The sequence below is a fragment of the Leptodactylus fuscus genome, chromosome 2, assembly GCF_031893055.1.
Source record: "Leptodactylus fuscus isolate aLepFus1 chromosome 2, aLepFus1.hap2, whole genome shotgun sequence".
Lineage (NCBI taxonomy): Eukaryota > Metazoa > Chordata > Amphibia > Anura > Leptodactylidae > Leptodactylus > Leptodactylus fuscus.
The window spans coordinates 97,558,587-97,582,678 of record NC_134266.1 but is presented as its reverse complement, the minus strand read 5'-3'; the positions used below and the strand labels follow the sequence as shown (position 1 = coordinate 97,582,678).

The following is a 24,092-nucleotide window of genomic DNA, read 5'->3' as shown; positions in this document are numbered from 1 at the left end:
CACAATAATGGGAGCTGTGCGCTCTGGGAAACAGCTGATCTGCAGGGGACCTAACAGTGTAAGATATCGGTGCAACACCCAGGGCCCCTGCTGATCAAATGTTTGAAGGTACTGTGGTGCTTTTGCCAGAACTGAGGCCTCTTCACTATTTACATTGCACACCATCTGATTTATTGTGACCAATGCAATTACAGCCTGTGATAACATCACACAGCTGCTATAAAACAGATAATGTATGATGTAAATAAGTGGCCCTACACAGTATAATATGCTCCCCCAGACCCCCCTCACAGTATAATACTCCACAGTGGCCACACACAGTATAATATGCGCTGCAGACACCTTAAAGAGGACCTTTCACCTTCTGGGGCATATGCGGTTTTATATACCACTAGAAAACCGACAGTGCGCTGAATTCAGCACACTATCATGTTTCCCATTCTGTGCCCCCGGTGAAGAGCTATTGGTGCCGGTACCATAGCGCTTCACTGTCAGGAGGGCATTTCTGACAGTCAGTCAGGAACACCCTTCCTCACAGTAGCACCTATAGCTGTACTGTTAGAGCAGTGAGGAACACCTCCCTCCCCTGCCGATAGTACTCGTCCATAGACGAGTACTGGGGGGGAAGCGTTCCTCCCTGCTCAGGGTAATCGCTGGGCAGTAAGGAACGCCCCCTCTCACAGTACATCGCAGTTGACGCGACTGTGAGGAAGGGCGTTCCTGACTGACTGTTAGAAACGCCCGACTGACAGTGAATAGCTACGGTATCGGCACCGATAGCTCTTCACCAGGGGCACAGAACGAGAAAACCGACAGTGCGCTGAATTCCGCGTACTCTCTGCTTTCTAGCAGTATATAAAACCGCATGTGCCCCAGATGGTGAAAGGTCCTCTTTAATTGCCCAACAGTAGCTCTATAGAGCACAATATGCTCCCAGAGTTCTCACACACTGTACAATGTTCAACAGTGGCCATACACACGCACAGTATAATATGCTCTGCACAGTATAATATGCTCCACAGAGCCCGCCCCCCGCTGTAATGCTACACAGTGCTTCCCCCCCTCCCCAGTATAATTTGCTTCCCACAGTATATTGTTCCACAATGGCCCCACACAGTAGAATATGCTCTCCACCATGGCCCTACACATTATAAAATGTTCCCAAGAGCCCCCTTGGAGTCACTACAGGCCAACACCATAAAATTAGTTTCAGTGAATATTCACGAGGTTTAGCCCTCTGGTTAGGTGTTTTTTTTATATTTTTTTTAATTTATATTTTATTTATGTTCCATCCTATTATCTATATTAACCCTTTTGCTGCCAAGCATGTAGCTATACGTGCTCCCAAGGTAGCACTTCAGTAGCAGAGGACGTAGCTACTACGTCCTTACTACTGAAGTCCATAACTCTGTGAAAAATTGGGTTATCTTAACAGTTTTGGTGTCATTTTAAAGCCAAGAATCTTGACTTTAAAATGGCAAAACGATCTGATGACCTAGAGGTCACCAATCGCTCCCAAAACTGTTAATATAGACAGATTCTGCTCCCTGTTTTTTCTATAGAAATGTAGGGAAGGCACTATAAAAGTAGTATAGTGAGCTGAAAATGGCAGCAAGCGCTGCCATTTTCAGCTTATGTGAAAGCCAAGAGTCTGCTCTTTAAAATAAGCTAACGATCAGCTGACCAGGGGGTCGCTGATCGCAGCTGTCAACTAAAAAACACAGCGGTACCGCTCCGTGACGCGACAGTAGAAGGGGAGGGGGAGCGCTCACATAAAGCTTTACAGTGAGATGAAAATTGCAAGCAGCGTTGCAATTTTCATCTTATTTGAAAGCTAGGAACATGGGCTACAAAATAAGCCAGCTATCAGCTGTCCAAAAGGTCGTTGATCGCAGCTATCAACTAAAAAAGACCCCGGTACCGCTCCATCTGTCCCTCCCTTGTCTGTACTGCTGAAGAACGGGCAGCCCTTGTACATACTAATACTGTGAGATGAATATTATGAATAGTGTCACAATTTTAATATCATTTGGAAGCTATGAACGTGGGCTATAAAATAAGCCAATGATCAGCTGTCCAAAGGGTTGCTGATCACAACTGTCAACTAAAGAAGTCAGCGGTACCACACAGTGTCGGCACTATTGAAGGGGATGAGGGAGAGCTCACATAGTGTTACAGTGAGATGAAACCTGCAAGTAGATTTGCAGTTTCCATCTCATCTGAAAGCTAGGAACATGGGCTATAAAATGAGATAAAATTGTGAATCTACTTGCAGTTTTCATCTAACTGTAACACTTTATGTGAGCTCTCTCTCACCCCTTCAATAGTGCCGACACTTGCGGTACTGCTGACTTCTTTAGTTGACAGCTGTGATCAGAAACCCCTTGGTCAGCTGAGCATTGGCTTATTTTATAGCCCATGTTCATAGCTTCCAAATGATATTAAAATTGTGACACTAATCACAAGATTCATATCACATTTGCACTTCATACGATCGATCGCTGCACGATCTTCAGCACCATAGATAAGAGGGACAGAGGGAGCTTACTGCCATGTTTTTTATTTGATACCTGTGATTAGTGACCTTTTGGTCAGCTTATCACTGGCTAATTTTATAGCCCATGTTCCTAGGTTTCAGATAAACCAGTGATAAACTGACCAAAAGGTCACTGATCACAGCTATCACATAAAAAGACCGCTATCTCTGTCCCTCTCTTATTTGTGGTGCTGAAGAATGGGCAGTGGTTGTATAAAGTGCTACTGTGAATTGTGACACTCACAATTTTAATCTCATTTGGAAGCTAAATGTCTGAGCTTCAGAGTAAGGTAACATCTGGCGACCAGATCATTCCTATCTGCATAGAAACTGTCCTTACCTGTGTAAAGTGAGGAGCTCAGGAAGCAGTGTCTCTAAGCACTAAGCACTTCCACCACATTCACTTACACTAACAGAATACAATTTATACAAGTACATACCCCTTTTTAAAATTCTTAGCACCTTACCCCTGTCCCTGATATACAGTCCTATGAAAAAGTTTGGGCACCCCTATTAATCTTAATCATTTTTAGTTCTAAATATTTTGGTGTTTGCAACAGCCATTTCAGTTTGATATATCTAATAACTGATGGACACAGTAATATTTCAGGATTGAAATGAGGTTTATTGTACTAACAGAAAATGCGCAATATGCATTAAACCAAAATTTGACCGGTGCAAAAGTATGGGCACCCTTATCATTTTATTGATTTGAATACTCCTAACTACTTTTTACTGACTTACTGAAGCACAAAATTGGTTTTGTAACCTCAGTGAGCTTTGAACTTCATAGCCAGGTGTATCCAATCATGAGAAAAGGTATTTAAGGTGGCCAATTGCAAGTTGTTCTACTATTTGAATCTCCTCTGAAGAGTGGCATCATGGGCTACTCAAAACAACTCTCAAATGATCTGAAAACAAAGATTGTTCAACATAGTTGTTCAGCGGAAGGATACAAAAAGCTGTCTCAGAGATTTAACCTGTCAGTTTCCACTGTGAGGAACATAGTAAGGAAATGGAAGACCACAGGGACAGTTCTTGTTAAGCCCAGAAGTGGCAGGCCAAGAAAAATATCAGAAAGGCAGAGAAGAAGAATGGTGAGAACAGTCAAGGACAATCCACAGACCACCTCCAAAGAGCTGCAGCATCATCTTGCTGCAGATGGTGTCACTGTGCATCGGTCAACTATACAGCGCACTTTGCACAAATAGAAGCTGTATGGGAGAGTGATGAGAAAGAAGCCGTTTCTGCACGTACGCCACAAATAGAGTTGCCTGAGGCATGAAAAAGCACATTTGGACAAGGCAGCTTCATTTTGGAAACAAAAATTGAGTTGTTTGGTTATAAAAAAAGGCGTTATGCATGGCGTCCAAAAAGAAACAGCATTCCAAGAAAAACACATGCTACCCACTGTAAAATTTGGTGGAGGTTCCATCATGCTTTGGGGCTGTGTGGCCAATGCCGGCATCGGGAATCTTGTTAAAGTTGAGGGTCGCATGGATTCCACTCAGTATCAGCAGATTCTTGAGAATAATGTTCAAGAATCAGTGACGAAGTTGAAGTTACGCCGGGGATGGATATTTCAGCAAGACAATGATCCAAAACACCGCTCCAAATCCTCAGGCATTCATGCAGAGGAACAATTACAATGTTCTGGAATGGCCATCCCAGTCCCCAGACCTGAATATCATTGAACATCTGTGGGATGATTTGAAGCGGGCTGTCCATGCTCGGCGACCATCTAACTTAACTGAACTTGAATTGTTTGTCCAAAATACCTTTATCCAGGAACTGATTAAAAGCTACAGGAAGCGACTAGAGGCTGTTATCTTTGCAAAAGAAGGATGTACTAAATATTAATGTCACTTTTCTGTTGAGGTGCCCATACTTTTGCACCGGTCAAATTTTGGTTTAATGCATATTGCGCATTTTCTGTTAGTACAATAAACCTCATTTCAATCCTGAAATATTACTGTGTCCATCAGTTATTAGATATAAACTTTATCATAGGACTGTACCAACCCCACTCCTCTTCTATTATCCAAACCCCCTATTTCCTATAACGTCTTTAAGTTAAGGGATTCTTCTTTAAATTTAAGCAATTGTATACTGTTAAAAGTTAGTATTGCTTAGGGGGCGTTCACACTACCGTTGGTGTCCGACAGGTAGTGTCCGCTCCTAGTGTCCGCTCAAAATTTGGCACGGACATTAGGAGCGGACACTAGCTGTGTCCGTGACACCTGTCATTCATTTAAATGGGCATCGGGTGCGTTCTTTTGCACTCCGTGCCCTTCCTTCACTGTCCGCATGTAAAGATGTCCGACTTCTCAAGCGGACAGAAAAACCCTACATGTCAGGTTTTTCTGTCCGCTTGAAAAGTCGGACATCTTTACATGCGGACAGTGAAGGAAGGGCACGGAGTGCAAAAGAACGCACCCGATGCCCATTTAAATAAATGACAGGTGTCACGGACACAGCTAGTGTCTGCTCCTAATGTCCGTGCCAGATTTTGAGCGGACACTACCTGTCGGACACCGACGGTAGTGTGAACGCCCCCTTAGTGCACAAAGAACTCAGCTTTGACAGTTTTCTGTATATATAGTTCGAACTGTCTCAGAGATTTAGTCTCAAACCTGAACTTTTGTGTAATTTTCGCAAAAAATCAATGTTTGATAAAAAGTTGCATGAAGGTGGCTGTGAGTATAATAAGCTAGATGGTATTTTTATGATCGCCATGGTGTCTGCTGTTTGGAAATATATAGGTTTATGGGGTTTAGTCATTGTTTCTGGTGTGGTGGCATGTTTTATTCATGCTACTATTTTTTTCACATTTAAGGCCAAAATCAAGATTTTGAGGTGCACTTTTTTAGGGTCTTAAAGGGAGTTTAGTCACATATATGTAGTATTGATGAATTAAAGGCACCTTAGACTTTAGTATACTAAAGAAATTATGTCAGTATATTCCTGCATGTGGTAGAGTTTAGGTCAGAAATTTGGAATTTTGGATTTTTTTTAGAAAAAAAACTTTAACTCATATGTATATAAGTATAATGTAGCATTCCAAGATAGAACCGTTCAAGCTATATTCCACTGGCTCCCTGCTTTCAGAAAATATATTGGTCTGGGGGTCTTTGACAAACATTTAATTTAGAAATATGCGTTTTATTCAGACATGTCAAAACTGTGAAAATTGCTTTGGCTACTGGAGGTGCAAAATTTCCAGAGACCATTGGCAGCGAAAAGGTTAAAAAACAAAGTCCTTAAATTCTGCAGCACACTGGTGGAGTCTGTGTGTAATCTATATATACTGTATGTCGCAGGGAAATGATGAAACTAGGGATTTGTTCAAATCCCAGGAGATGTTAAAATAACAACTCTGTTGGGTCAGTGATTTGATCAAATATCTGAACTGTTTTAGTGAAATGATGAAATAACACAAGTCAGGAGTCGCACAGCTCTATGTTTCTCTTGTTATCACTCCCCCCTTGAGGCTGGGTTTACACGGGTTTTTTTGGACAGGATTTTTACATGGGAAGCCGCCTCAGAATCCGGACCAAAAAGCGCCTTCCACAGCTAGCCACGAGTGTCGTGGCATTCCAAAATTTGCGGTATTCTGCTCTGGATTAGGCCTAGTTGGGAGGGAGTGTCGCGCCACGGAATCTGCAGCAAGAAAGGGCAGGTCCCTTCTTTTTCCTGCGAGTGGGAAGAAACCGCTCACAGGAAAAGGAAGTGAATGGATCCCATTGAAGCCAATGGGAGGTGGTTTTTTTGAGCCGGATTCTGAGGTGGATTCCAGATCAAAATCCTGTCCAAAAAACCCTGTGTGAAACCAGGTTTACCTCACTGCTCCGCGCCTTGCATCTGATGTGACGCACACAAAAAATGGGTTCAGATCTAAAAAAAAACTCACTGGAAATAACACAAGTTCTATGTTTTGCTTGTTACCACTCCCCCATTTCCTCACCGCTCCCCTTCGGTGTCTGTGCCAGTCAGCATGCCGCTCTTCTGACGTGACGCACGTGAAAAATGGGTTCAAATATAGTAAAAAAAATCAAACTCTGACCAAATTTGTATCTGAAGAAAAGTTTAAAGGGGCTCTATCATTGGAAAAAGTAATTTTTAACTAAGCACATCCTTACATAGCCTTTAAAAAGGCTATTCCACACGTACCTTTTGTATGTAATCACTTCAGTAGTTTTTGAATGAGTAGTTTTTTATTCATATGCTAGATAGCCTCTTGGTGCACCCCGGAAGTCTCATCATGCACCCTCTGCTATTCTTTCCTATGTATGTGTTCAGCACAGGCTGCTGCTGCTGCTGATGACTGAGCTTCCTGCTTGCACACACAGGAGAGAATAGCAGATAGGAGGCTGTCGGGAACTTCCTGTACTGGCTGGAGGCTAATTAGCATATGAATAAAAACGGGCTCATTCAAAAACTACTGAGGCAATTTACATACAAAAGGTATGTGTGGAATAGCCTTTCTAAAGGCTATGCAAGGATGTGATTAGTTAAAAATGACTTTTCCCAATGATAGAGCCCCTTTAATGAAATTATCAGGATGTGTTTTGAACAAGCGGCATGATAAAACCTTTGTGGACTCACGAAAGGATAGAAAAATCTTCAGTCATTGAACAATTTAAATTTAGTCGCAGTATTTACACTACAACGGACACATACACAGGACTATTAAGGTAAAATTACGATGTTATGGAGGTATGTGCTAAAACAAAATCACCTTAAGTACCTATTTGTTATGTTAATTAGTTTTGAATAAATAATTTGTGCTTCAATGACTATTGTTGTATTACCTACTCTACATTTAATAATGCTGCTTTACTAAATCAATACTTTTCATATCTTAACCCCTTCCCGCCGATGGCATTTTTTGATTTTCGTTTTTCGTTTTTGACTCCCCTCCTTCTAAACCCCATAACTTTTTTATTTCTCTGCTCCCAGAGTCATATGAGGTCTTAATTTTTGCGGGACAATTTTTTCTTCATGATGCCACCATTAATTATTCTATATAATGTACTGGGAAGCAGGAAAAAAATTCAGAATGGGGTGGATTTGAAGAAAAAATGCATTTCTGCGACTTTCTTACGGGCTTTGGTTTTACGGCGTTCACTGTGCAGCCAAAATGACATGTCCCCTGTATTCTGTGTTTCGGTACGGTTCCAGGGATACCAAATTTATATGGTTTTATTTACATTTTGACCCCTAAAAAAAATTCCAAAACGGTGTTAAAAAATTTTTTTTCTAAAAGTCGCCATATTCCGACGGCCGTAACTTTTTTATACATAGGTGTACGGGGATGCATAGGGCGTCTTTTTTTGCGTGACCGAGTGTACTTTTTAGTGGTACCATTTTCGGGAAATGTTATTGCTTTGATCACTTTTTATTCAAATTTTTATCAGAATTAAAACAGTGAAAAAACGGCGGTTTGGCACTTTTGACTATTTTTCCTGCTACGGCGTTTACCGAACAGGAAAAATATTTTTATAGATTTGTAGAGCGGGCGATTTCGGACGCGGGGATACCTAACATGTATATGTTTCACAGTTTTTAACTACTTTTATATTTGTTCTAGGGAAAGGGGGGTGATTTGAACTTTTAATACTTTTTATATTTTTTTATATATTTTTTTTATATATATATTTTTTTTTTTGCATTTATTAGACCCCCTAGGGGTGTTGAACCCCAGGGGGTCTGATCACTAATGCAATGCATTACAATGCTAATGCATTGCAATGCATTGCAAAAAAGCATCATCTCTTTTGCAGGCTGTATACACCAGCCTGCAAAAGAGAGAATTGGCAGACCGGCTGGGAGCCTTTAACAAGGCTCCCGGCTGTCACTGCAACATGACGTCGGCCCTGGAGCATGCTCCAGGAGCCGGCGATCCTTGCCAAAATGGCGGCGCCCATGCGCCGCCGGGAAAATGGCGCCTCCGGCGCCTTTGACAGCAGCGCCGGAGGGGTTAATGCCTCCGATCGGTCCGGGGACCGATCGGAGGCATGAGAGCCGGTTGTCTACTGCTTAAAGCAGTAGACACCCGGCGGCTATGACGGCCGCCCGGCTCCCGGGCGGTCGCCATAGTTACAGACCCGACACTCGCCGTACTATTACGGCGTATGTCGGGAAGGGGTTAAACAAGATTATTTCATCATTTCACTAAAACAGTTCAGGGATTTGATCAAATCACTGACTTTCTTTAGGGAAATGACCCAACAGATTTGTTATTTTAACATCTTCCGGGATTTGATCAAATCATCATTTCCTTGCGACATATTCATGATAGCTGTGATCATCAATCACAGTGGAGGATTTAACAGCTTATCTACTTCTCTGTATGCAATGACCTCTGCCCAGGTCACAGAGCATTCCTAGATATCTTCCATACAAGTCTATGGCCCCATGGTCTATAGGAAACAGGTCAATGTGTTTTAGGCTTGGTGAGAAAAGTTCAAATTGCAAGATTTCTTTAAGCAACGCTGGAAATATTTTTACTTTATTGTATTATTTATAGGTGGAAATACTGAAAATGAGAAGAACTTTGTGTCACTGTTTGAAAATGAACTTATGGATTTTCGGATGCAGATTGCTCTTCTTTCATATAACCCTGAATTTGTAAGTATATCCTGAGCTAGAAAAAAATCTTTTCCTTACAAATCTTTTATAGCTTCATAAGTTATGGTTTAACTGCATAATATTGGACAATGGTCAATATATACACTGTCACTGAAATTCTCACTAATTTTATTGCTTTGTTGGTGTTTGGACAATTCATAGAATGAGAACAGTACATACAATTCTTCAGATTTTATAAATATAGCGACTATGCTGCTCTGTTGAACATCTAACATTTTTTAAGACTACCTGGTGATTCTATCACTGGATATTTCTGAAAATGCTTATGATAAAGAACCTCTGGTATTGAGCACCTTGTTACATAAATATGAATAAATGAATATTACACTACATGGTCCAGCTATTGGATGGCATTCAAATTTCCACATTCAGATATCATTTTACTAATCTATAATGTATTTTATTTTTTTTAAATAATGGATTCAAAAACATGTAGAAATTATCCTGTAACTTAATTTTCTTTAGGAAAAACTGAGAGGACCATACCTTGAAAAGCTACCAAACACATTGGCAAGATATTCTCGATTTTTGGGGGAAAGACACTGGTTTGTTGGGAACAAGGTGAATACACTGCAGGAGAGTATTTTTTTTTTTTATTTACTGTAAATATTTGCAGGTCTTTTCATTTATACAATGTATTTATCTTTCTTTTCAAAGATTACATTTGCAGATTTTCTGATATATGATGTCCTGGATCAACACCAAATTTTGGATCCTACCTGCTTGCAAAATTTCAAGAACTTGCAGGACTTTCTTGCAAGATTTGAGGTAAATGGCTGCCTGTTGCGGTGTGTTCTTTTTATTTTGTTTGACAAGAATATGTACCATAGTAAAATCCTTTTTTCGTTGTATTTATTGGGGGACACAGATCCCACCCTTGTTGTTCCTGCCCCGGGTTCATTTTTGGGTTATTCTGTTCTTCTTTGTGCCTCTCTCCTGCAGTACAAACTAGCAGCATAGTGTTTGTGGAGAAGGTATAGACCAGCCCTTTTGTTATTCCGAATGTCAGCCTCTTAGTGGCCAGGTCTATTTTCCACAGTGCTGTGTCCCCCAATTGAATACAAGAAAAGGATTTTACAGGGGATACATAAAAAACATTTTAGTGTGTAAAGGATTTCGCTAGAGAGGCAGTCACCATATTTTACTTTATGCTTCAGTGTCAAATATAAACTTTATTGAGGATTTTGTGTATGTGTTATGTAAGTGTTTGGTGCAACTCTTTTGGTTCTGTAATTTAGACAATAGTAAACATCTGGGTCACATTATCAATGAACTTCCTGATTATGTTGAAAGGGGTATTACAGAGGATAACACTAGAGATGAGCGAACACTAAAATGTTCGAGGTTCGAAATTCGATTCGAACAGCCGCTCACTGTTCGAGTGTTTGAATGGGTTTCGAACCCCATTATAGTCTATGGGGAACATAAACTCGTTAAGGGGGAAACCCAAATTCGTGTCTGGAGGGTCACCAAGTCCACTATGACACCCCAGGAAATGATACCAACACCCTGGAATGACACTGGGACAGCAGGGGAAGCATGTCTGGGGGCATAAAAGTCACTTTATTTCATGGAAATCCCTGTCAGTTTGCGATTTTCGCAAGCTAACTTTTCCCCATAGAAATGCATTGGCCAGTGCTGATTGGCCAGAGTACGGAACTCGACCAATCAGTGCTGGCTCTGCTGGAGGAGGCGGAGTCTAAGATAGCTCCACACCAGTCTCCATTCAGGTCCGACCTTAGACTCCGCCTCCTCCGGCAGAGCCAGCGCTGATTGGCCGAAGGCTGGCCAATGCATTCCTATGCGAATGCAGACTTAGCAGTGCTGAGTCAGTTTTGCTCAACTACACATCTGATGCACACTCGGCACTGCTACATCAGATGTAGCAATCTGATGTAGCAGAGCCGAGGGTGCACTAGAACCCCTGTGCAAACTCAGTTCACGCTAATAGAATGCATTGGCCAGCGCTGATTGGCCAATGCATTCTATTAGCCCGATGAAGTAGAGCTGAATGTGTGTGCTAAGCACACACATTCAGCACTGCTTCATCAAGCCAATACAATGCATTAGCCAGTGCTGATTGGCCAGAGTACGGAATTCGGCCAATCAGCGCTGGCCAATGCATTCTATTAGCCCGATGAAGTAGAGCTGAATGTGTGTGCTAAGCACACACATTCAGCACTGCTTCATCAAGCCAATACAATGCATTAGCCAGTGCTGATTGGCCAGAGTACGGAATTCGGCCAATCAGCGCTGGCTCTGCTGGAGGAGGCGGAGTATAAGATCGCTCCACACCAGTCTCCATTCAGGTCCGACCTTAGACTCCGCCTCCTCCGGCAGAGCCAGCGCTGATTGGCCGAAGGCTGGCCAATGCATTCCTATGCGAATGCAGACTTAGCAGTGCTGAGTCAGTTTTGCTCAACTACACATCTGATGCACACTCGGCACTGCTACATCAGATGTAGCAATCTGATGTAGCAGAGCCGAGGGTGCACTAGAACCCCTGTGCAAACTCAGTTCACGCTAATAGAATGCATTGGCCAGCGCTGATTGGCCAATGCATTCTATTAGCCCGATGAAGTAGAGCTGAATGTGTGTGCTAAGCACACACATTCAGCACTGCTTCATCAAGCCAATACAATGCATTAGCCAGTGCTGATTGGCCAGAGTACGGAATTCGGCCAATCAGCGCTGGCCAATGCATTCTATTAGCCCGATGAAGTAGAGCTGAATGTGTGTGCTAAGCACACACATTCAGCACTGCTTCATCAAGCCAATACAATGCATTAGCCAGTGCTGATTGGCCAGAGTACGGAATTCGGCCAATCAGCGCTGGCTCTGCTGGAGGAGGCGGAGTCTAAGATCGCTCCACACCAGTCTCCATTCAGGTCCGACCTTAGACTCCGCCTCCTCCGGCAGAGCCAGCGCTGATTGGCCGAAGGCTGGCCAATGCATTCCTATGCGAATGCAGACTTAGCAGTGCTGAGTCAGTTTTGCTCAACTACACATCTGATGCACACTCGGCACTGCTACATCAGATGTAGCAATCTGATGTAGCAGAGCCGAGGGTGCACTAGAACCCCTGTGCAAACTCAGTTCACGCTAATAGAATGCATTGGCCAGCGCTGATTGGCCAATGCATTCTATTAGCCCGATGAAGTAGAGCTGAATGTGTGTGCTAAGCACACACATTCAGCACTGCTTCATCAAGCCAATACAATGCATTAGCCAGTGCTGATTGGCCAGAGTACGGAATTCGGCCAATCAGCGCTGGCCAATGCATTCTATTAGCCCGATGAAGTAGAGCTGAATGTGTGTGCTAAGCACACACATTCAGCACTGCTTCATCAAGCCAATACAATGCATTAGCCAGTGCTGATTGGCCAGAGTACGGAATTCGGCCAATCAGTGCTGGCTCTGCTGGAGGAGGCGGAGTCTAAGGTCGGACCTGAATGGAGACTGGTGTGGAGCGATCTTAGACTCCGCCTCCTCCAGCAGAGCCAGCGCTGATTGGCCGAATTCCGTACTCTGGCCAATCAGCACTGGCTAATGCATTGTATTGGCGTGATGAAGCAGTGCTGAATGTGTGTGCTTAGCACACACATTCAGCTCTACTTCATCGGGCTAATAGAATGCATTGGCCAGCGCTGATTGGCCGAATTCCGTACTCTGGCCAATCAGTGCTGGCCAATGCATTCTATTAGCTTGATGAAGCAGAGTGTGCACAAGGGTTCAAGCGCACCCTCGGCTCTGATGTAGCAGAGCCGAGGGTGCACAAGGGTTCAAGCGCACCCTCGGCTCTGATGTAGGAGAGCCGAGGGTGCACTTGAACCCTTGTGCAGCCTCGGCTCTGCTACATCAGAGCCGAGGGTGCGCTTGAATCCTTGTGCACACTCTGCTTCATCAAGCTAATAGAATGCATTGGCCAGCGCTGATTGGCCAATGTATTCTATTAGCCTGATGAAGTAGAGCTGAATGTGTGTGCTAAGCACACACATTCAGCTCTACTTCATCGGGCTAATAGAATGCATTGGCCAGCGCTGATTGGCCAGAGTACGGAACTCGACCAATCAGCGCTGGCTCTGCTGGAGGAGGCGGAGTCTAAGATCGCTCCACACCAGTCTCCATTCAGGTCCGACCTTAGACTCCGCCTCCTCCAGCAGAGCCAGCGCTGATTGGCCGAATTCCGTACTCTGGCCAATCAGCACTGGCTAATGCATTGTATTGGCGTGATGAAGCAGTGCTGAATGTGTGTGCTTAGCACACACATTCAGCTCTACTTCATCGGGCTAATAGAATGCATTGGCCAATCAGCGCTGGCCAATGCATTCTATTAGCGTGAACTGAGTTTGCACAGGGGTTCTAGTGCACCCTCGGCTCTGCTACATCAGATTGCTACATCTGATGTAGCAGTGCCGAGTGTGCATCAGATGTGTAGTTGAGCAAAACTGACTCAGCACTGCTAAGTCTCTGCATTCGCATAGGAATGCATTGGCCAGCCTTCGGCCAATCAGCGCTGGCTCTGCCGGAGGAGGCGGAGTCTAAGGTCGGACCTGAATGGAGACTGGTGTGGAGCGATCTTAGACTCCGCCTCCTCCAGCAGAGCCAGCGCTGATTGGTCGAGTTCCGTACTCTGGCCAATCAGCGCTGGCCAATGCATTCTATTAGCCCGATGAAGTAGAGCTGAATGTGTGTGCTTAGCACACACATTCAGCTCTACTTCATCAGGCTAATAGAATACATTGGCCAATCAGCGCTGGCCAATGCATTCTATTAGCTTGATGAAGCAGAGTGTGCACAAGGGTTCAAGCGCACCCTCGGCTCTGATGTAGCAGAGCTGAGGGTGCACAAGGGTTCAAGTGCACCCTCGGCTCTCCTACATCAGAGCCGAGGGTGCGCTTGAACCCTTGTGCAGCCTCGGCTCTGCTACATCAGAGCCGAGGGTGCGCTTGAACCCTTGTGCACACTCTGCTTCATCAAGCTAATAGAATGCATTGGCCAGCACTGATTGGCCAGAGTACGGAATTCGGCCAATCAGCGCTGGCCAATGCATCCCTATGGGAAAAAGTTTATCTCACAAAAATCACAATTACACACCCGATAGAGCCCCAAAAAGTTATTTTTAATAACATTCCCCCCTAAATAAAGGTTATCCCTAGCTATCCCTGCCTGTACAGCTATCCCTGTCTCATAGTCACAAAGTTCACATTCTCATATGACCCGGATTTGAAATCCACTATTCGTCTAAAATGGAGGTCACCTGATTTCGGCAGCCAATGACTTTTTCCAATTTTTTTCAATGCCCCCAGTGTCGTAGTTCCTGTCCCACCTCCCCTGCGCTGTTATTGGTGCAAAAAAGGCGCCAGGGAAGGTGGGAGGGGAATCGAATTTTGGCGCACTTTACCACGTGGTGTTCGATTCGATTCGAACATGGCGAACACCCTGATATCCGATCGAACATGTGTTCGATAGAACACTGTTCGCTCATCTCTAGATAACACCTCTGATTAGATTCGGACTTATGTTATACCTCTATATGACAATCAAAGAGCAAAAGAATAGTGCTATAAAGTAAGTATATATGTGCACTCTGATTGATAGGAGTGGGAATAACATGGACAGAAGTCCATGCTACTCCTCCCTCTGGAGTTGCATATAGTTTATGCACAGACAGTGATTTATCATTGTCTCTGCAGCTATTCTCTTCTGCTGTTGCACCGAGATGCTGGCTGGAGGGGGGAGAGGACCTATAACCAAAAAATAGATTGCATTGCATAAGCCCCAGTTGCTTTCTTGAGATTGATTTATTGCGTGACAATTGCTGGTCTACCTTTTGATATCTGTGTGTAGAAGATTTATGACATTTTAAAAGTAAGACTTCTGTGTCCTATAACAACCAATCTCAGCACAGTTTTCATTTCATATTTCCCTCTTGAGAAAATAAAGCTGCATTGTGACTAGTTGCCAAAGGCTTAAACAAAGTCTTATTTTTTAGTTTGCACTGTGGGAAATTTCTAACTGAAAACCATGTTTTTTGCTCATAACAATCACATTACAGCATTTATTATGTTTGTTGTTTTCTGGTCTTGAAAAATGAAAGCTGTAATTGCTGCTGCATACATCAAAAATATCCATAAGCCTCCCCTTTTTTGACAGATGCCAAAAAGTGTTCTTTTAGCCTTTGTCTGGTCTGTCATTAGGCTGCATTACTCCATACAGAATTATCTGGTTAACTTTTATCGCATGGTGTACGTTAACATGCAAGCCTCTCCGTAATGGATACCACTGTATATCGATGTATATATGTTGGAGGTTTACATTGGGAAATATTCCTGACCAATGAACACTTGACTGTCAACCGCTCAAACTGAAATAGTTAAAGAGGATGTTTCATGTCCTCGGGCACATGCGGTTTTATATACCGCTAGAAAGCCAACAGTGCTGAATTCATCAGCTTTCCCGTTGTGTCCTGGGGAAGAGCTATCGGTGCTGTTACCGACGCTCTTCACTGTCAGAAGGGCGTTCCTGATGGTCTAACTGGGAATGCCCCTCCTGACAGTACTGTGTGTATCGCTATACTGTGAGAGGGCATTCCTTACCGCCCAGCCATGACCCCCCTTTCCCCAGTACTAGTCTATGTACGAGTACTGTCAGGAGGCTTTCTAGCGGTATATAAAATCACATGTGCCCGAGGACATGAAAGGACCTGTTTAATTTTAGTAGATTGTACTTAGTTTGACATTGGATTGCTTATTTTAAATCTTCTTGTCTGAAATGTTTTACTTAAAGGGGCCGTTCATGTTTGTGATCGATGCTTCACGGTCTACACAAAATGTAATAGTAGAGCTCAATTTACCCTTTTGGGTTTTTCTTTTTTTCTTTTATAAATAGGGAGTCTGTCAGCAGTAAATTGGGAATAAACCTAATCACAGTACCTTGTAGAGATGTTTATGCGGGCTGCAAATATGCCATTATTTTTGAAGACTTTCATGTAACTTGTTGCATTGGTACAGATGTCATTATCAGTAAACTGTCTTATTTATATGCAAATGGGGGGAAAACTACTTTGCCAGGTATCTAAAGCAGAGACTAAAACCTAGGTAAGTGAGATATCATGAAGTCCATAGTACCTTCTCCCCAGGTGTTATATGAAGTGTCATGGACAGAACAATAATAAAATCTAAATTATTACCTATACAGTAGCTAGGTCACTGAAGAATTAATTGGTATATTGTTACGAATAAGTCCCTAAAATATAGTATTCATTTTTTTTCTTTTTTCTTTCCACTTTTTCAAAAATTATGGATAATTCAAGGCCCTTATCCTTTTACCAACATCTGCTGTAGTAGTACAGTGGATGCTGAGTTTTTAAAGATGTATTCAACAGGGCAGGACCAAACCTACCCCCAAAGGTAAAAAATAACCGCCGGGGCCGGTCTCCATCGGCCCCGTTCCTTTAACGTTGCAGGTTGGCTCCCATGCGGCGATATCGCGGGAGCTGACCTGTTCTTATGAAGGCTCCAAGGCATGTCATAGTATTATAGCCTATGACCAGCCTCAATAGCTATGTAGTGAATCTCCCATAGACTGCAATATAGGGCATCAAGGCTCTGTCCTGGAATGTTTCCTTTTTTCCATCTAAACCCTCAGCCAACTCATAGAATTCCATGGTATTAAATACCACTGTTACATCGACACTCAGATCTCTGTCTCTGACCCAGACGTTACTGATCTGTTGTCCAGAGTGTCTAGAAGCCATAGCCTCCTTCATTTCCTACTGCTTTCTCAAACTCTGTATGGAGAAAACTGACTTTATCATCTCACCCCTCCCCCCCATCAGACACCGGCCCACTACCTGACCTATCTATCAAAATTAATAGTGCCTCAATCCCAAAAGTTTGTTGCCTTGGATTATCTTTTGATTCTAATAATTCCTTCAGGCCTTCACACCCAAGCCCCTAACCCCACCTGCCACTTCCAGCTCAAGAACATAAATTGAATCCACTCCTTTCTAACCAAAAATGCTTGTCAGTGCCCTCATAAACTCTCGCTTAGACTACTGTAACTCCCATCTCACGCAAGACCATCCTCAACTTTTCCCCTACATACAACTCTAACCTGAACTCCAGTTTGCTATCCAGTATCCACACATAATCATTGATCTGTCTCTAGACCTCCTTATCCACTCTTGTGGGTTTGTGACTTTGGATGTTTGGCAGTCAATCACACAAAACCTGCTCCACCGGTTTGGCTCAAATTTTCCACAAACATAGTTAATACACCCGATTGCGCAATAGGCTACTTTTCCACACAATAACTCACATACGTTTTCCACACGAACCCCACAAAAAACAAACTGACATCACCATCTCTGCAATCTCACACACTTTGGACCATAGCAAGCCCCTAAACTTCACATTACCCCCTACAGCCTAGCCCCTAACCCCATACCTTTGACACTGACACACTACTAACATTTCACCCGCCACTCTATTTACACACTTCTACAATCACCGCAGACGAAGTCGCGGGTAGCAGCTAGTCTGCTATAAACACAACCTCCTCCAAGTCATCTTCTGTGCATCCTCCATGCTTTGGAACTCGCTACTACAACACATAAGACTGTTCCCCACAGTCACACGCTTCAGTACAACCTTGAAGACTCGCCTCTTTGGGGAAGCGTGCAACCAGCAATTGCCCTGCCGCCACTGCACTACCATCCAAGCAGCATCTACCATCACCTACTGTCTCTATATCACTTACCTTTTAAATTGTAAGCCTTTGCGGGCAGGGCCACTGTAACAGTTGGTCACTTAGTATTGTTTTGTATGAAACGCTTCTTAGGGGGCGTTCACACTACCGTAGTGTCCGCTCAAAATCTGTCATGGACACTAGGAGCGGACACTAGATGTGTCCGTGACACCTGTCATTCACTTGAATGGGCTTCGGGTGCGTTCTTTTGCACTCCGTGCCCGTCCTTCCCTGTCCGCAAGAGAAGATGTCCGACTTCTCAAGCGGACAGAAAAACCCTGCATGCAGGGTTCCTCTGTCCGCTTGAGAAGTCGGACATCTTCTCTTGCGGACAGGGAAGGAAGGGCACGGAGTGCAAAAGAACGCACCCGATGCCCATTCAAGTGAATGACAGGTGTCACGGACACATCTAGTGTCCGCTCCTAGTGTCCGTGACAGATTTGGAGCGGACACTAGGAGCGGACACTACCTGTCGGACACCGACGGTAGTGTGAACGCTCCCTTAAATATACAGAACCATGGAATTAATATGGCTTTAAAAATAAATAATAATCCAAAAAAGTGGAAAATTGATTAAATCTTTACTTTAGTTTTTGTTGTTTTTCCCAAAAAGTATGTTGAAATTGTCTTCCTATTTAATATTTTTATTTATTAGAATTTTTAATTTTTTTTTTTTTTTAAATGTATTTTAACTTTTTTTTTTTTTTTTTTTTAGGCTCTTCCTGCTATTGCTGCATACTTGAAATCACCCCAATACAAGAAAACTCCTATTAATGGCAAAGCAGCATTTTGGTGTAACAAATAATTTTGAATGGAAATAATAATAATAATAATCTTGCTCAACACCTTTGTCCGCTGAAATACTTAAGCTGGGCACTCAAATGCAGTTTTTGTTTTGATCCAATCATACATTCAAAAAGGAAATTTTCAACATATTAAAGAAGGAAACTTGTAAAACCAATATATGTGTGTGCTTTTTCTTTTTTCTGCCTCCAATTCATTACAATGGGTTTCCAAGGTAGAATCTGCCTGAAGATAGGTCCTGATGCTGCTTTTTTTTTTTTTAAACTTCTCTCTTTCACGACCTGATTCTACATCAAAACTTGTCTGCAAAAATAAAAATCAATGAGAACTTACCTTTTTAATGTTTCTTTTTATTTAATTTCTTGTTTCTCGCTGTAGTATGTTCTGTGAGAAGATTTCAACTAAGATAGCTTGTTATTATTAGCAGTGCTTTAATTTTAAAAGATAATTATTAAAATTGCACTGCAGAAATTTCATGGATTTTTTAAATAATTTAAAGGGAGTACCCTGTCCCACAAGCATATTACAGTGTTTCCCCGAAAATAACACAGTGTCTTATATTAAATTGTCACTCTAAATATAGGACCTGTCTTATTTTCGGGGGGTGCCTTATTACAACCGGCAGTCATGCCGGCACTTCCTTAGTGGAGCATCAGCATGACCGCCAGTTGTAGGTAGTGTAGTGTAGGGGAGGGGGGAAGTTATCATACTTACCTTTCCCTTCTTCCTAGCAGCGCTGGTGCTGCTGTTCGTCCTGGAAGTGGTGAACGGGGCTTAGCTAGGCTTCGGGGGGCGAGGCTTAGCGGAGCTTTGCAAGCTCCACTTCACTGATACAGCAGCCGTGCTCTGTGCTCCGTGTGCACAGGAAAGCCGGCTGCTGCCTCTTCTGTACGGCAGCTGCTGTCTCTGCCTCTGGGATGAGCTGGGAGAGCTCATCCTACAACAGCAGAGGCAGCAGCCGGCTTTGCTGTGTGCACAGAGCATGGCTGCTGTGTCAGTGAAGTGGAGCTCGCTAAGCCCCACCCACGAAAGCTCTGCTAAGCCCCGCCCCCGAAAACCTCCGCTAAGCCCCGCCCCCCGAAACCCCGCACACCACTGCTGGGCATGCCTTTTTTTCGGGGGATACCTTATATTAGGCAATTCAACAGAAACCCCCGCCTTACTTTCATGGGGTGTCATACTTTCAGGGAAACACGGTAACTGCTACAACTACATTATAGAGAACATTACAATAATAAGTAGCATAACTTTATGTATGAGGAGATTTCAATATATTATCTACTACAGTATGTTCTGTCAATATTAGGGTATGTTCATACAGTTTTTTACAGATGGATTTTGGCACGGAATCCGCCTCAAAATCCACCTGCAGAAACGTCTCCCATTCATTTCAATTGGAATGATTCGCATTTTTTATCCGCTAGCAATTTTTTTTTTTTTCAGCTAAAAAAAAGCACCATGCTCTATCTTCAGGCAGATTCCGTGGCTTGAGACTCCCTACTGATTAGGCCTATTCATCCGGGCCTAATCAAGAGCAGGATGCCACGCGAAAAAGCCACAAGTCGGAAAAGGTTTCCGCCATGTGAACTTACCCTTAGAAAGCTGACCTTGTCTGACATGCAACTCAAGACAGTAGCAGTTCAGTCTGATGAAAGCCCTGGAACTGACAGGATAGTACAGTGTGTACTGTAAGGAATTCAGACAATGATGGGCCACATCCCTCAAAGGAAGAAAAGCCTAAAGGAATTCAAGAAATTATTATTGTTGTTTATGGTGATGATGCGCCTTCCTACTGCCAAGAAAAGTTTTTGGCCATGCAGTTTAAATGGGGTAGATGACCCATGGTCAGGGTAACCTGTCGAAGCATCTTCAACAGAAATGTGCCAAAAAATGGAGACTGTGATTTTGGAAAATCGTTGATTCAGAGTCACTTTTCTAACTTATAAATTACACATTTCAATTGGCACAGTTTCCAGTGTCATTCATGATGTCTAAGGTCGGTTCCCAGTGGGTGACACGAATGTTCACACGTGAGCAAAAAACATGTTGCCAATAATTTAGAAAAGAGAATTTAGGCATGCTTAGAGAAAAATCCAGGAGACTTCTATTCTTGGGTTGTTACAGATAATGAAACGTGGTCCATTACCATGATCCTTAGACCAAATAAGTGTCCATACAATGAAAGTACAAGGAGTTTCATTTGTAGCAGTGAGCTGGAAAGGTCATGGCAAGAGTTTTTTGGGATACGTTTCATAGAGCTTTACTATCTACCCTACAGTCCAGACCTGGCTCCAAGTGATTACTTTCTTTTTCGTAACAGTGCAGTTGATGCACTGGGGCAACCTTCAGCCCTAGAAGCGCCATGATGCAGTAGAATCCCTTTAAAGGGGCTCTATCAGCAAAATCATGCTGATAGAGCCCCACATATGCGTGAATATGCTATTCAGGCACCGCTAAAGTTATATTAAACTACCCCCCCCCCCCCCCCCCCCGTTTTAAAATCATACCCTAAAGAAGAATGTGATCAACTTACCCATCGTGCAAGGTGGGCGGGCATTCCGGGTCTTTCTTCTTCATCCACGCCTCCTCTTCCTGCGATATCTTCGGGTCCCGTCTTCCTCCGGCGCTCGCGAACTGACATTGCTAAAAAAAAAATGGCCTGGGCGCATGCGCAGGTGGTTTTTTGCCCTTGGTGGAATTTCAACACCAGGACTCCAGTGCTGCAAGGCTGCAGTGCTAACCACTGAGCCACCATGTGGCCCCCAAGTTTCTAGGTGTTTTTTTTTTATTACATTTAAAAACTGTAAAAGAAAAAAAATGTTTGCATTGCCATATTGTGACACTTGGTATTTTTGTTTTTTTTTGTGTAGGTGAAGTAAAGACAGGCAGATATATCTTTATATAACCATATACGAGTTGTACACAGCAGATCTCTTTGCCTAAAAACTGTTATTCAGACCTCTTCAGTCATTTTTGTAGCTATGATGGAAAAAAAAAAACTTCACTGGCTGAGAGGTCAAGGGAAACAAAGTGCCAAATATCTACTGTACTTGCATACATGGACATGTAACTTGAGAGAATGCAGCTGTAGGAGCTTCCTGTGTAGAAGGCAGGGATGGTTGGTGTATGTGTATATAGTTCAGAAGGCAGTCACAAGGCTTTCTGCTTTGGTCTTGGCAATCACATCATCGCTTGGCAACTGCTGTGGCTTAGTGGATGTTATTTGTGTGCCATTTTTCAGGTTTTTTTCAGGTTTTTTACCTGTAGACTTAGAGTACCTTTCATATCCTTGGGCACAATCAGTTTTATATACCCCTAGAAAGCTGACAGTGCGCTGGATTCAGCGCACTGTTGGTTTTCTTATGTGCCCTAGGAGAAGAGATATCAATGCATTTACCGATAGCTCTTCACTGTCAGAAGGGCATTCCTGACAGCCTAGATGGAACTCCTAACAGTCTGTCAGTAGCTCTGTACTGTCAGAGGGGGGCGTACCTTATCACCCAAAAATGATGCTAAGTGTTGAGGAATGCCCCCCCCGACAGTACTCGTCCATAGACTAGTACTGGGGGGAGTGCCTGACCATTCTGCGTCATGGCTGGGCGGTAAGGTAGCCCCCTTTGACAATACAGAGCTACGGACGGACTGTCAGGAGGGGCATTCCCAGCTAGACTGTCAGTCACTTCCCCCTACATGACTTCTGAAATTACAGAGCTTAAATAGCACATCAGGTATCAAAACTACCTTGTTGCTCAGGAATAGTGGAATAGTGGCTAGAGAAAAAAATTCCAACTGTTCTGGAATCAGTAGAGCTTCAGGTATTCACAGATCCTAAGAACTTAAATAGGTGGCGGTAATGAAAGGTCCTCTTTAGGTTTATCAGATTTTCTTTGTTCACGCAAAGGACAGAAAATGCGTCATGCGTGCCACTGCAAAATTAGCTCTCTCCAGCTGCTCCATAGTTTAATGTTTCCTCTAGCTGCCGCAGTTTAATTTGGGGCAACTAGAAGGGGACATTAAATTGGGGCAGCTGGAGAGGGACATTAAGCTGTGGGGTTAGTTGGTGGGGGACATTAAACTGGTGCAACTTGAGGGTTTCCCTCAGTTTATTGTCCCCCACCAGCTAACCCTAGTTTGATGTCCCCCTCTATTTGCCTGCAGTTTAATAAAAACAATAGAGAAATGTCCACAGCTCAAAAATAATGAATATGATGGAATCAGTATAACCCTAAAGTGCCCGAAAAGACGCCCTCCGGTTAGAGCAAAAAGCAGTCCAATAACATAACAAGAAAGTCCTCGGCACAAAGGGTGTATTCAATAAAAAATAACTTTTATTCCAAAAAAAATAAATAAAAAAAAATTATAAAATAGTCACAAAAAAGCACCAGATACGAAAAGGTAAGTGGGAGAAAAAACTCACAACAGATGTGTATGTGGCATTCAGATGAACTGGCCTATGAGTTTCAGGACCTCCGTCTCTTACTCATGGCGATGTACAAATGCCTGTTGTATTGCTGTGTTATGTAGTCATGCTCACAGGTGAAACAGTGAGAGACAATCAACAAAGAGAAGCTTTTCGTTGTTGATTGTCTCTCACTGTTTCACCTGTGAGCATGACTATATAACACAGCAATGCAACAGGCATTTGTACACCGCAGTTTAATGCCCTCCTCCAGGTACCCTGTCCCCAGTTTAAGGTCCCCTCCAGTTGCTCCCAGTTTAATGTTTAAGTTTTATCTGCTCCAAAGTTTAATATCCCCCTCATATGCCCTCCAGTTTAATATCCCCCTCATATGCCCTCCAGTTTAATGTCCCGCTCATATGCCCTCCAATTTATTGTCCCCCCTCCATCTGCCCCTACTGATACTCACTTCTACTCACTCCCCTGCTGCACAGTCTGCAGTCTCTTTTCCCAAAGTATTCAGGGGGCTGACATCATCACATCATGCCTACAGCTCCTAGAGCTCATAAGGGGCACAATGGTGAGGCAGTAGCTGTCCGTTCCTGCTTCACCACTGTATGCAACTCATCTGTGTCCTCACCTCACACAGATGAGTTGAATCCAGTACATACCTCCTGACGACCAGGACCGTGGGACAGGACCTGGAATCCGGGACTGTCTCGCCGAATCCAGGACGCTTGGGAGGTATGTGAATATGTGTGGAAATCTCAATCTAAAAGTGTAGTCTACAAAGAGAGCCATAATAGGCATCAAATGTGTAGGTGCTAACTTGTGTTTTTAACTTTTTTTTTAAAATATAAATTGCCCCAAAATAGTGGCACTTAGCAGCATTTGATATAAGGTTTTAAGAGTAAAGTTTTTACAAGCATATTTGCAGATTTTTATGGACAC

The 24,092-nt window shown here is 43.2% G+C and overlaps 1 protein-coding gene across 1 annotated transcript in view; it reads left to right on the top strand.

Moving 5' to 3' along the window:
• The window catches only part of LOC142194916 (glutathione S-transferase Mu 4-like), a 31,602-nt gene extending 12,693 nt beyond the window's left edge, over positions 1-18,909 (top strand). Inside the window, exons 5-8 of the mRNA XM_075264356.1 lie at positions 9,066-9,166; positions 9,653-9,748; positions 9,845-9,955; positions 18,654-18,909. Coding sequence (XP_075120457.1) covers positions 9,066-9,166; positions 9,653-9,748; positions 9,845-9,955; positions 18,654-18,743 — 398 coding nt within the window. The 3' untranslated portion in view covers positions 18,744-18,909. The remainder of the gene's footprint in view (positions 1-9,065; positions 9,167-9,652; positions 9,749-9,844; positions 9,956-18,653) is intronic.
• Positions 18,910-24,092: the final 5,183 nt, after the last annotated feature.